This window comes from Salvelinus sp. IW2-2015, linkage group LG26, assembly GCF_002910315.2.
Source record: "Salvelinus sp. IW2-2015 linkage group LG26, ASM291031v2, whole genome shotgun sequence".
NCBI classification, from domain to species: Eukaryota; Metazoa; Chordata; class Actinopteri; order Salmoniformes; family Salmonidae; genus Salvelinus; species Salvelinus sp. IW2-2015.
In genome coordinates, this window is record NC_036866.1 from 20,982,465 (window position 1) to 20,996,805 (window position 14,341).

At 44.6% G+C, this 14,341-nt stretch overlaps 1 protein-coding gene across 2 annotated transcripts in view; it reads right to left on the reverse strand.

Moving 5' to 3' along the window:
• bcar1 (BCAR1 scaffold protein, Cas family member) overlaps nt 1–14,341 on the reverse strand; it is a 116,591-nt gene that overhangs the window by 68,436 nt on the left and 33,814 nt on the right. Inside the window, exon 2 of one of the 2 annotated variants that reach the window (XM_070435187.1) lies at nt 1,853–1,897. The exons of the other annotated variant lie outside the window; for it this stretch is intronic. Within the exon in view, the coding sequence (XP_070291288.1) occupies nt 1,853–1,897 (45 nt within the window). The remainder of the gene's footprint in view (nt 1–1,852; nt 1,898–14,341) is intronic. 2 annotated transcript variants of the gene reach the window in all.

Here is a 14,341-nt window from a genome sequence, read left to right on the forward strand (position 1 = left end):
TGTATCTCAGGAAGGCAGCAGCAGGTGGTTCAACAGTCAATCCCTGTACTCAGAGCCAAGGCAGCAGCAGGTGGTCAACAGTCAATCCCTGCACTCAGAGCCAAGGCAGCAGCAGGTGGTTCAACAGTCAATCCCTGCACCTCAGAGCCAAGGCAGCAGCAGGTGGTTCAACAGTCAATCCCTGTACCTCAGAGCCAAGGCAGCAGCAGGTGGTTCAACAGTCAATCCCTGACCTCAGAGCCAAGGCAGCAGCAGGTGTTTCAACAGTCAATCCCTGCACCTCAGAGCCAAGGCAGCAGCAGGTGGTTCAACAGTCAATCCCTGACTCAGAGCCAAGGCAGCAGCAGGTGGTTCAGATTATCTCTGTGTGGTGGAGTCACAACCAACGCATTATCTCTGTGTGGTGGAGTCACAACCAACGTATTATCTCTGTGTGGTGGAATCACAACCAACACATTATCTCTGTGTGGTGGAGTCACAGCCAACACATTATCTCTGTGTGGTGGAATCACAGCCAACTCATTATCTCTGTGTGGTGGAGTCACAACCAACACATTATCTCTGTGTGGTGGAGTTACAGCCAACGCTGTCGGGGACATTGCTATAAAACACCTGTGAAAGCCTCTACTAAACTGTAGAGATGGTGGTACTACAGATTATCACCATTGAGTTCAGTGAGTATGAGCAGAGAGATGATGACAGAGACAAGAAGGCCTGAGGGACATTCACATTGCAGGCTGATAGATAGCAGAACACAAAGCCACACCTGTGCAGTGTCACTGTTGTGTTGTACCCTCCCTCTCTTAATGGTGTTCTAATCCCATCCCATTGTGATTTGCACAGCCGCTTGGAGACAGCGTAGGAAGACATTAGCAGTGTTTTATCGCCCTGGATCAGATCTGCTTAAGGAATGAAGAACGCCCTGGCTGATGAGCTGGCAATTGGAGCTTTGTTTAGAGGCCATAGCTGAGATAGAGACCTGCACAGTGGGAGCCGCCATTAAAGAGGTGACGGGGCGCACAGCACTGCCACACAACCCAGCATGGCTCAGAGAGAGAAGAGAGAGGAGAGAGGAGAGAGAAGAGTGGGAAAAGGGAGGATAAGAACAAGGAGAGGGGGAAGGGAGGAGATAGGCAAGTGATGAATAGAGAGTAGGGGAGATTGAGTAAAAGATAGAGGGAGTGATAAGAAGAATGGAGAGGAGGCAGAAGGGAAGAAACACAGAGAGGAATAGCAGCAGCGCTCCACACAGTTTCAGGTAAAGGAAAGGCACCAGGTCAGTGGATGGCAGAAGGCAGTGACACACTTACTAATCACTGTAAACATACATGCGTTCACAAACAGTAGAGAAACATCATACATGCACAGCGCACACGCAATGGATGCTTAGATAAAACATCAATCAAACCGGGTTAACCAAACGGCACCACGCTCAAAATAATCCTCTCTCTGATGTGTTATAAACTGGGTGGTTTGAGCCCTGAATGCTGATTGGCTGACAGCCGTGGTATATCAGACTGTATACAACGGGTATGACAAAACATGTATTTTTACTGCTCTAATTACGTTGGTAACCAGTTTATAATAGCAATAAGGCACCTCTGGGGTTTGTGGTATATGACCAATATACCACGGCTAAGGGCTATATCCAGGCACTCCACGTTGCGTCGTGCTGAGAACATCCTTTAGCCGTGGTATATTAGCCATATACCACAAACCCCATATTGCTTAATTATACCTGGTCTAAGCCCTTTTCTATACCAGGTTCAAGGCTCAGTGGAGCCATGCTGTTTGTGGATTGATAAAGTCATCTGTAGTCAGTACTGTCCACACCATGCAGTACTGTACCTACCTCCACTTGTGTCCCCTGCAGGCAGACAAACATTTTACAGAACACCTGGGGAGGAGGGAAGTGATGAGATGACACATGAATAATAAGAAGAGCAGCCGCACAACAAGATGCCCATCTTCATTTAACGCTAATTCTGTTTGGGGATGCTGCAGAATCTGTGTGTGTGTGTGTGTGTGTGTGTGTGTGTGTGTGTGTGTGTGTGTGTGTGTGGTGTGTGTGTGTGTGTGTGTGTGTGTGTGTGTGTGTGTGTGTGTGTGTGTGTGTGTGTGTGTGTGTGTGTGTGTGTGTGTGTGTAGGACTTAACCTCATAAGGTCGCTAATCCCTGAGCTGACTTAGGTGAAAAATCGGCCGATGTGCCCTTGAGCAAGGCATTTAACCCTAACTGCTCTTGTAAGTGGCTCTAAATAAGAATGTCTGCTAAATGATTACAATGTAAAATGTCTTCTTAACCTCTACCAACCAGTCTGTGGGGGAGGTGAGGTCCCCGGTAGAGCGCTGGGAGATAAGGGGCTGATGAAACAACCTGTAGTTGACAGCTGGCCTAGCCACCTCCGATCTGTTTTCTCTCTTTCTCTTTCATTACTTCAAAGCAGTGAGGCCCTTTGAACCAACACAGACACAACTTAAATATAGACATTTTCCAGGTTTACAGAACAACTGCCAAAAAGTGTTAGTGTCATGGTCAGAAAGCTTTGGCTAACGTTACATAGTGAACTAGACAGGTGATGTATTTATGTATATGTATTTAAGTGTGTACAAACTAAATGAGCAGGCAGATTTCGGTTAATGGCAGATATCTGGTAATGGCAGATATCTAGTAATGACAGATATCTGGTTATATCTGGTAATGACAGATATCTGGTAATATCTGGTAATGACAGATATCTGGTAATATCTGGTAATGACAGATATCTGGTAATGACAGATATCTGGTAATGGCAGATATCTGGTAATGGCAGATATCTGGTAATATCTGGTAATGACAGATATCTGGTATATCTGGTAATTGACAGATATCTGGTATTGACAGATATCTGGTATTGACAGATATCTGGTAATGACAGATATCTGGTAATATCTGGTAATGACAGATATCTGGTAATATCTGGTAATGACAGATATTTGGTAATGACAGATATCTGGTCATATTTGGCAATGACAGATATCTGGTAATGGCAGATATCTGGTAATGACAGATATCTGGTAATGACAGATATCTGGTAATATCTGGTAATGACAGATATCTGGTAATGACAGATATCTGGTCATATTTGGTAATGACAGATATCGGGTAATGGTTCAGTTGTTCATGCTTTAACCAAACGACTGTCTGAAGAACAATACCAGTCAGTGCTCTACTTAGGCATCATTACGCCCCCACACACAGCCAGCCCATCTCCCATGTCAGTCCTGGGGACAGGCACCGCAAAGAGATCACAGCCTATATCAGCCTATCAAATGACCCAAAGAGATCACATCACAGCCAGTATCAGCCTATCAAATGACCCAAAGAGATCCCATCACAGCCTATATCAGCCTATCAAATGGCCCATGCAGGTAACTGCCTCCCCCTGCAAAGCCACACAGCCCTGCTGATGTCATTACAGGCCCTGGGCAGACATTATTCATCATCATGTGTCACCCTGTACACAGCCTCTGTGTCAGAAGAGAGTGCAGGAAATGTCACCAGGGGACTGGAGGGGGAGAGTGAGGGGAGCAAGAAGGGGAGAGGTAGGAGACCGGAGGGGAAGGGGGGGGGGGGGGGGGAGAGGAGTTGAGGTAGGAAGAATCATCTCTAGTGGAAGGGCATTAACACTTAATAGGACCAGAGGAGAACCACAGGATCTCAACACCATACTGCTACATTACCGCTCTGTGTAATTGTCTCCAACTAAGTGTAAACCAGATCTATGCCAGGTTGCTTAGTGCATTCCCCATACTGCCCCAATCTTTTCTGCTAATTAACGCACCCAATAAACCTCCTTTAGCAAGCATGAGTGCACAACACACACTTGCATTCTGCTTCCACACACACACGCTGACACAGGCCTCAGGGTCAGAGAGAGAGGTTACTATGGCTACTAGCCCTGAAGGAGCCTTTCAGACAGACCGGTCTTGTCCAGTTCTGCTGATAACACACTCGATGCGGCGCTTCACATTCTTCTGTGGCGATCCATCAGCACAGGTCACACACAACGCGCTGTTATGATTATACATGGGTTCTGTCCTCTAACCCACTGCTCATTCCTCATCCTCCCTACACAGCACACAGTATGGGCTGTCTCACTGGACCCAACAGAACTGACTCATCACACCTACAAATACACAGCTAGCTCCACTAATCATACTGCCGTCAGGGCATATGCCAGAAAACCCCTACAGTGCCTTTAAAAAGTATTCATACCCCTTGACTTATTCCACATTTTGTTGTTTTACAGCCTGAATTCATAACGGATTAAATTGATTGTTTTTCTCACCCATCTACATACAAAACCCAATAATGACAAAGACAAAGTGAAAACGTATTTTTTGCAAATTTATTGAAAATGAAATACAGAAATATATAATTTACATAAGTATTCACACCCATGAGTCAATACTTTGTAGAAGCACCTTTGGCAGCGCTTAAAGCTGTGAGTCTTTCTGGGTAAGTCTAAGAGCTTTCCACACCTGGATAGTGCAACATTTGCCCATTATGTTTTTTTAAATTCTTCAAGCTCTGTCAAATTGGTTGTTGATCATTGCTAGACAACAATTTTCAGGTCTTGCCATAGATTTTCAAGTAGATTTAAGTCAAAACTGTAACTCGGGCACTAAGGAACATTCACTGTCTTCTTGGTACGCAACTCCAGTGTAGATTTGGCCTTGTGTTTAAGGTTATTGTCCTGCTGAAAGGTGAATTCAGGGTCTGGTGGAAAGCAGACTGAACCAGGTTTTCCTCTAGGAATTTGCCTGTGCTTTGCTCCATTACATATATWTTTTTATCCTGAAAAGCTCCCCAGTCTTTAATGATTACAAGCATACCCATAACATGATGCAGCCACCACTATGCTTGAAATATGGAGAGTGGTACTCTGTTGAATTGGATTTGCCCCAAACATAACACCTTGTATTCAGGATAAAAAGTTTATTTCTTTGCCACATTTTTTGCACTCTTACTTTAGTGCCTTGTTGCAAACAGGATGCATGTTTTAGAATWTTTGTTTTCTGTACAGACTTCCTTCTTTTCACTCTGTCAATTAGTTTAGCATTGTGGAGTAACTATAATGTTGTTGATCCATCCTCAGTTTTCTCCTATCACAGCCATTAAACCCTGTAACTGTTTTAAAGTCACCATTGGTCTCATGGTGAAATCCCTGAGCAGTTTTTCCTGTGTTTGAAATATACTGATCGGCTGAGGAACCTTACAGATAATTGTATGTGGGGTACAGAGATGAGGTAGTCATTTAAACATAATGTTAAACACTATTATTGCACACAGAGTGAGTCCATGCAACTTATCATGTGACTTGTTTAGCAAATTTTTACTCCTGAACTTATTTATGCTTGCCATGAGAAAGGAGTTGAATACTTATTGACTCAAGACATTTCAGCTTTTAATTTTCAATTAATTTGTAAACATTTTAAAAAACATATTCCACTTTGACATTATGGGGTATTGGGTGTAGGCCAGTAACAAAAAATCTATATTTAATCCATTTTAAATTCAGGCTGTAACACAACAAAATGTAGAAAAAGTCAAGGGGTGTGAATACTTTCTGAAGGCACTTTAGTTAATGTAAGGTTTAAGTTTTGGGATTGTGTATGTTTTAACAGAGTAAAACTTAGTTGAATGTATCAAAGTGTTTTCTCTGTGGTGAAATAAACTGCGGTGGCCAGACAGAAAACAGGTCAGTAAGCATGGCAAGTTAGCACTGCATGCAGAGAGCACAGGCATCGCTCTGGGGCGGAGGGAGAGAGGGAGGGAGAGAGGGGGAGAGAGAGGGAGATGAAATAGAACTCAGCAATGGACAGATCCAGAGAGCAGGGTGTAACAATGTTGTAGCATTACAGTTTACAAAAAGTATACACAAAATACACATCTAGTCACTTCCCTTGTGTATGCACATAGTAATAACCATTTCTGGTGGTTGAGATGTAAACATATTTTAGTATCTGTATGACACTAAAATGAAGCATTACATCTGTATGCATTGGTAGATTTGGGGTTACTGGGTAGTTTAAAAGACTGGACCAAGTGGTGTACAGGGGCCACTTGATTTGGTTATAGCCCACTCCTCTCCCTCAGCCTGCTCTCTCCTCTCCTCTCTCACTTCAGGTCAGAGAGACTTACAGCTCAGACACTGCTCAGTGATTTGTCCTGCTAGCTCCAGAAAAAGCCAGCGGGGCTGGGTCAGTCACACGCATGCACGAACACACACACAAAAACACACAAACAAATACAGACACACACATCACCTCAGATCAGCGTCACAGGGCATTCTGGATAGAGAGGGGGAAAGAAGGCAAGTTGAACAGAGCTAGAACACTGCATCCCCCGAGAGCACACGAGCAGGGGGTGCAGAGAGAAGTGGAGTAGGCTAATTGGAAAATGAGTCCTACTTTAAATCATAATAATAACAATAGCATTTCCTGGCCCTGCTTATTCAGAGATGGGAAACTATTAGAGAGGCTAAGTCAGCCATGCAGGGGAAACACTTTTACATATTCACCTCTGGCTATTCCTCCCAAACATGATCGATGAAGTCGCAGACTGAAACAGTAATTCTGGCCGCTCAGCAGGAAGTTGGGGGCCTAAACGCTCAAACCTGGCAAGGCAAAGCTCCACTTTTTACACTATTGTCAGACATTGTGGAAAATACTACAGTCTGCCTAGAGATCTGAAAATTGGGGGGGTGGACACTGACTGGGGAACAGACTGGGGGTGGACACTGACTGGGGAACAGACTGGGGGGTGGACACTGTTTGACCGGGGAACAGACTGGGGGTGGACCCTGACTGGGGAACAGACTGGGGGGTGGACACTGACTGGGGAACAGACTGGGGGTGGACACTGACTGGGGAACAGACTGGGGGGGATACTGACTGGGGAACAGACTGGGGGGGGATACTGACTGGGGAAACAGACTGGGGGGGTGGAGGGATGGAGGAGGGACACTGACTGGGGAACAGACAATGGGGGGGGGGGGTGGGACACTGACTGGGGAACAGACTGGGGGGGTGGAGGGAGGAGGAGGGACACTGACTGGGGAACAGACTGGGGAGGTGGAGGGATGGAGGAGGGACACTGACTGGGGAACAGACTGGGGGGCAGGGATTGGGGGTTGCGGAGGAGGAGATGGAATAAGGGTTGGCTGGAATTATATTTTTGTTAATGCTGATTTAGAGTCTCCCCGATCAACGTTAATGACCTGTCAGTTCCAGAGTCTGTGAGAAGCCTGAGAGGACAGGGGTTCACAGATAGCACCTATTCAAGGTCACCTATTCTCAGGAGAGGGCAGGCCAAACATCCATCAGGGTGAACAGATGGAGGGCTGGCAGGGCAGACACCCCGCTGGAGATAAACAAGGAAGAGCTGAGCAAAGTACTGCCCAGGGTACTATTTAAACACACACCGCTCTGCCTCCTCACTTACTAATCACGCACGCACGCACGCACGCACGCACGCACGCACGCACGCACGCACGCACGCACATACACAACAACAGATTTATCACTGTCACTAGGACCGTTGGAGGAGGGGCTGGAAAATAATGCCCCTGCAAAACAACAGCTTGTATGCTCTGTTAAAGCTGTGTACACATGGCTGCATGCACACTGCGCCCTTGCCTCACTGTGCATTGTGAAACTAAGGTGAATGGCTTAAATGAACCTTCACTAGCGGCATTTAGGGCATGGGCCTGCTCCCTGGTGCTTGGTAAGACCTGTTCACACCAACTTTATTTACAACGCAGATTTTCCACCAAAGCTGTGTAGCTCTTGTATGTAATAGCTCTGTAACATTGCAAATCTCCTGTTTTAAAGCTGCTCCACGGCAGCGCAGCGCAGTGTGTGAGGCCCCACTGAGCTTCAGCGTAGCCAGCTCCAGTCAGATTAGCAACACCTGAGTCCACAGACACCCGTGCCTATTCAGCCAATCAACTTCTGAGAGCAGCAGTGGGGTGGGAAAATCAGCCTGTCTTTACCTCCTCTGCCTACACACACCTGTAATTACACATCCAGATATCACCCAACCATCTCTTACACACTCTACACACTCGACACACTATGCAGTGTTTATAGCAAGCTAAGCCTGTGTAGCAGAATGAGAGCCATGGCTGCCTTGGCTGCTAAAAGACAGACAGGGTGAGGCCCAGGGCAGGGAGTGCCAGACTCTTTCCTCAGGGCTAATAGTCCTGTCAATTCCCCACAGCACGCTGCTGAATTACAGGCCAGGGCCCTGATCGAGATCTGAGCGCTGATTCATAAACACCAGCAACACACTGAGCCCTCATTCAGACCTACTGTACAGACAGACCACCTACCTTCACACTAAYCAATAACAACACAGGGGTTAGATACACAAACCCTGACCTGACAGACAAACAGACAGCAGAAGTGAGAAATATACGGCCTGCTGGCCCAATCCAGCCTGTGAGCCCATTCAATCCGGCCCACGGGTGGTTTGAGTAAAAACTATAAATGTTTTGTTTATTTTTTTATATTTTTTTGTGGAGAAAAACGATCTCAAACTAATTTGATGACACTAAAACCAAATGGAAACGGTGTAGAAATGATAATTGGCCTAAATGTATAGTCTCTTCACTCTGTCCAGCTTGCTAATAGTCATTGAAATTAAGCTAGACAGTCAGGGAGAATTGACAATTCCAAAAGCAATAGATAGAGGACTATTTTTTGCTAATTTTGACAGCGAGGAAATCTAAGACATTTTAAGTGTGGCCCTCTGGACCTCAGTGAAGACCGAATGTGGCCCACGGGGGAAAATGAGTTTGACACCCCTGCCTTACAAGCTAAAAACACAATAACAATGGCACATCACCAGACCTCAACTCTCCTGCAATATTAAACTCTAATGCAATAGCTTTGGATAGTCTCCTCTCCCCTCCCCTCTTTCTACAATACAGTATAATGCCAGTACAATTCCAATACTGTACCAGTACAGTACAATTCCAATACTGTACCAATATATCAACACCATCAGTAGATGAAACTCTGTGTGTATCAGTATGAAGAGGCTGGGGGCCAAGGGGTAAAGATGAACAACAGTGAGACTACTGATCTTTATTCCAGTAACATCATGATGCTTTTTGGCTATGGCAGTCTCTGAAGCCAACACCAGGGGGTGTTATTGGGGAACTCAGACCCTACAATGTAAAGACTCATATTTCATATCCCTCATCTCCCTGGACAGGAGCACAGCAGAAGCACCCGTGGTTCACTGTGTGGGTTTCATCTGGCAGGTAAACTACAAAGCCTTAGTTCTGCTCCACTGAACCGTGTTATTATGATATTCACAAACATTGAAAATATGCAATAATGCATAGTGTGTGTGTGTAATGTTACTCGGTAGGGTTGGGTAGTATTCAGATGTTCATACCTAAATACCGTTACTGTATCATACCGGGATATACAGTATTACAGGCAGTACACACAAGGGGTGCCATTTCTTTCCAAAAGTTAATAAAAATAAAATGTATTTTTATGCAAAATGTAGGCAGCAGCGATCTTGATCCAGGAGGGGATTGATTGTCTCTGCTGTAACCAAGAAGCTTGATTTTGATTTTCTAGCCACTTAGCTAGCAAGTTAGCAAACCAAATGCATAGCTGGAGCCCTGAGCTGGAAATAATTCCCTTGGCACATCTCAGATAGTAAACTTATAGTTATAAGCATCATATGTTGGTATTTCAAATTACCCCGGTATACAGTATACCTCCCAAGCCTATTGCTGGGTTCTCTAGCATGTCCAGGGGCGGTGGTGACTAGAGGTCGACCGATTAATCGTAATGGCCGATTAACTAGGGCCGATTTCAAGTTTTCATAACAATCGGAAATCGGTATTTTTGGACACCTATTTGGCCGATAAAAAAWAAAAAAAATCACACCTTAATTTAATCTTTATTTAAGTAGGCAAGTCAGTTAAGAACACATTCTTATTTTCAATGACGGCCTAGGAACGGTGGGTTAACTGCCTCGTTCAGGGGCAGAATGACAGATTTTTACCTTGTCAGCTTGGGGGATTCAATATTGCAACCTTACAGTTAACTAGTCCAACGCTCTAACCACCTGATTACATTGCACTCCACGAGGAGCCTGCCTGTTACGCGAATGCAGTAGAAGCCAAGGTAAGTTGCTAGCTAGCATTATCTTATAAAAAACAATCAATCAATCATAATCACTAGTTAACTACACATGGTTGATGATATTACTAGTTCATCTAGCGTGTCCTGCGTTGCACATAATCGATGCGGTGCGTATCGTTGCTCCAATGTGTACCTAACCATAAACATCAATGCCTTTCTTAAAATCAATACACAGAAGTATATATTTTTAAACCTGCATATTTAGCTAAAAGAAATCCTGGTTAGCAGGCAATATTAACCAGGTGAAATTGTGTCACTTCTCTTGCGTTCATTGCACGCAGAGTCAGTGTATATGCAACAGTTTGGGCCGCCTAATTTGCCAGAATTTTACGTAATTATGACATAACATTGAAGGTTGTGCAATGTAACAGGAATATTTTGACTTATGGATGCCACCCGTTAGATAAAATACGGAACGGTTCCGTATTTCACTGAAAGAATAAACGTCTTGTTTTCGAGATGATAGTTTCCGGATTCGACCATATTAATGACCTAAGGCTCGTATTTCTGTGTGTTATTTTGTTATAACTAAGTTCATATGATAGAGCAGTCTGACTGAGCGGTGGTAGGCAGCAGCAGGCTCGTAAGCATTCATTCAAACAGCACTTTCCTGCGTTTTGCCAGAAGCTCTTCGCTGTGCTTCAAGCCTATCAACTCCCGAGATTAGGCTGGTGTAACCGATGTGAAATGGCTAGCTAGTTAGCGGGTGCGCGCTAATAGCGTTTCAAACGTCACTCGCTCTGAGACCTGGAGTAGTTGTTCCCCTTGCTCTGCATGGGTAACGCTGCTTCGAGGTGGCTGTGTCGTGTGTTCCTGGTTCGAGCCCAGGTAGGAGCGAGGAGAGGGATGGAAGCTATACTGTTACACTGGCAATACCAAAGTGCCTATAAGAACATCCAATAGTCAAAGGTTAATGAAATACAAATGGTATAGAGAGAAATAGTCCTATAATTCCTATAATAACTACAACCTAAAACTTCTTACCTGGGAATATTGATGACTCATGTTAAAAGAACCACCAGCTTTCATATGTTCTCATGTTCTGAGCAAGGAACTTAAACGTTAGCTTTCTTACATGCACATATTGCACTTTTACTTTCTTCTCCAACACTTTGTTTTTGCATTATTTAAACCAAATTGAACATGTTTCATTATTTATTTGAGGCTAAATTGATTTTATTGATGTATTATATTAAGTTAAAATAAGTGTTCATTCAGTATTGTTGTAATTGTCATTATTACAAATACATTTTCTTTTAAATCAGCCGATTAATCTGTATCGGATTTTTTTGGTCCTCCAATAATCGGTATCGGCGTTGAAAAATCATAATCGGTCGACCTCTAGTGGTGACTATAGTATCTAGATCAGGGGATGTATGATGGACAGCTAAGGACAGTCAACTGGGGGAGGGATAGAGGAGAGAGCCTCCGAACCAGCCAGGGTAACTAATCTATCTCTAAAGCCTACACATACTCTATATGGTGTACACACAACCAACCCATATACAGTGATGACAGCAAAAATAACCTTTGAGCTGGTAACACAGTAACACCACCGATGGTCACACTTTTCCATTCCATGTAAGCAGAGGTCCCACATACAAACACACAGAGTTATGACACTATGGGGAAAGGCACACATATAGGAGCAGTGGTCAAAGGCCCAGATAGTTAAAGCGCTGCAGACAGTCACTGCCCTGGCCTTGCGCTGCCCTGCTCTGCTCTACCCTGCAGCAGTCTCTCCTGCCCCCTCCTCTTCTGTCGTGTCCTCTTCCCTCCTGTCCTTTCATCTCCTCTCCTGTCCTCAGAGACCTAACTACACTACACACAGTCATGATGATGAGGAAGAGAAACAAAATGATAGGTTGCTGGTAAATCAAAGTCTAATCATCTGAAAACCAATTAGAACTCTGAGCTACTGAGGCGGGTATCTTCCCTTTATCGACAGTAATGATGTGAGACTACAGAGCCACACAAAATGGGGAAAATCATCTCTCTGCTTGGAAATAGCATGGTTCCGTTTTCCCATTAGAGTTAAGCCCTTAGTTTGATGTCTATCAATACATGGCATGAACAGAGGAAGGGCTATAGCCAGGTACAGTTAGCTCCTCTGGACTGGAGATAGCCTACTACTATGTGGAGTGTAGAGGCCTGGGCATGAGACATGTCATTGCACTTGAGACAACTTCGAACAGAGGCAACCTACATTCATTTGATGGACTTCAGGGGGTTTCTGTGTGTGAGAGAGCCTCTTGTAGTCTACATAGAACATCCACAGAACATTTGTTCCTCCAAGTTAACTGCTTCATGAGAGAAAAAAACTGTATTAAAGGGTTGTTACTATGGAAAACTGTCTTTCCAAGGGCCAAGTCTTTGGAATCTTTAAGGAGGAAATAGAATAGTGGTTGGAGAGTTGAACTACAGCACTAAATCCAACAGCGTCAGTTACAGGCTGTGATAAAATTCACTGTCAGCTTTTATGAAGTGTTGAATGAGGGTACATGCTGAGTACTGGTATATAAATGGACAACATAAATCAACACCATGGAGTCACTCAATTCGCTGTGACATTTAATAATGGCAATACTGTCACGTTGCATAAGGCATGTGATTAGTCTCTGTTATATATGTGTTAACTAGGCACTGATAGCCAGGCACCATGACCCCATTGTTGCCACAACACTGAGCCCTGCCAGCTCTTTAATCCCTGTCACCATATTTAGAGTAGCCAGCCACTGTGGAACCTGCTGCACTACACACTGACCTGCTGATGGTCATTTGGTATGAAATCTGTTATGCAGCCCCAGCATTAGCCCCCCATTCACAACTATGTATGTATGCCTATTAAGTGCTTACATCCAAGCCAACCCTCCTAAGACCTTGATACTAAAGGCTCTGAGTGTGAATACAAAAACATACACACATAGGCTAATGCTGAAATATACACCAATGTGAGACCTTGTCACTACTACCCTGTACCCAGCCAGCCAAGTCTCCAGGCACCCAGTCTGGACAAAGGAATGCTCCACTTCCTGACCCAAGACTCACAGTGTACTGGGCATGCCCGGTGCGGTCCCAGCATATCCCAAAGGGGCCACTAGGAGATGCTGAGAGCGTGATAAGAAAGTACAGATCATCAACTCCTGCTCCCATGTTTCTTACTACTGCACTGTAACAACTGTAACAACGGAAAGGGGGTCAGCTGTTAGCTCTCCTTTCTGTCACAGACTTTCTGTGCTACTGTCTAGCTAACAACAATGTCATTATTTTTAGGGAAACACAGTAACAACGTCAACAAAACAAAGGACATGATCGTGGACTTCAGGAAACAGTAGAGGGAGCACCCCCCTATCCACATCGAAGAGACAGCAGTGGAGAAGGTGGAAAGTTTTAAGTTCCTCGGCATACACTTCACAGACAAACTGAAATGGTCCACCCACACAGACAGTGTGGTGAAGAAGGTACAACAGTGCATCTTCAACCTCAGGAGGCTGAAGAAATTTGGCTTGTCACCCAAAACCCTGACAAACCTTTACAGATGTACAATCGAGAGCATCCTGTCGGGCTGTATCATCGCCTGGTACGGCAACTGCACCACCCTCAACCGCATCACCTGGGACAAACTACCTGCCCTCCATGACACCTACAGCACCCGATGTCACAGGAAGGCCAAAAGATCATTAAGGACATCAACCACCCGAGCCACTGCCTGTTCACACCGCTACCATCCAGAAGGTGAGGTCAGTACAGGTGCATCAAAGCTGGGACCGAGAGACTGAAAAACAGCTTCTATCTCAAGGCCATCAGACTACTAAACAGCAATCACTAACTCAGAGAGGCTGCTGCCTACATTGAGAGCCAATCAGTGGACACTTTAATAAATGGATCACTAGCCACTTTATACAATACACTCTAAATAATGCCACTTTAATAATGTTTACATATCTTACATTACTCATATCACATGTATATACTGTATGTTATACCATCTATTGCACCTTGCCTATGCCGCTCTGCCATCGCTCATCCATATCCTTATATGTACATATTCTCATTCACCCCTTTAGATTTGTGTGTATTAGGTAGTTGTTGGGGAATTGTTAGATTACTTGTTAGATATTACTGCA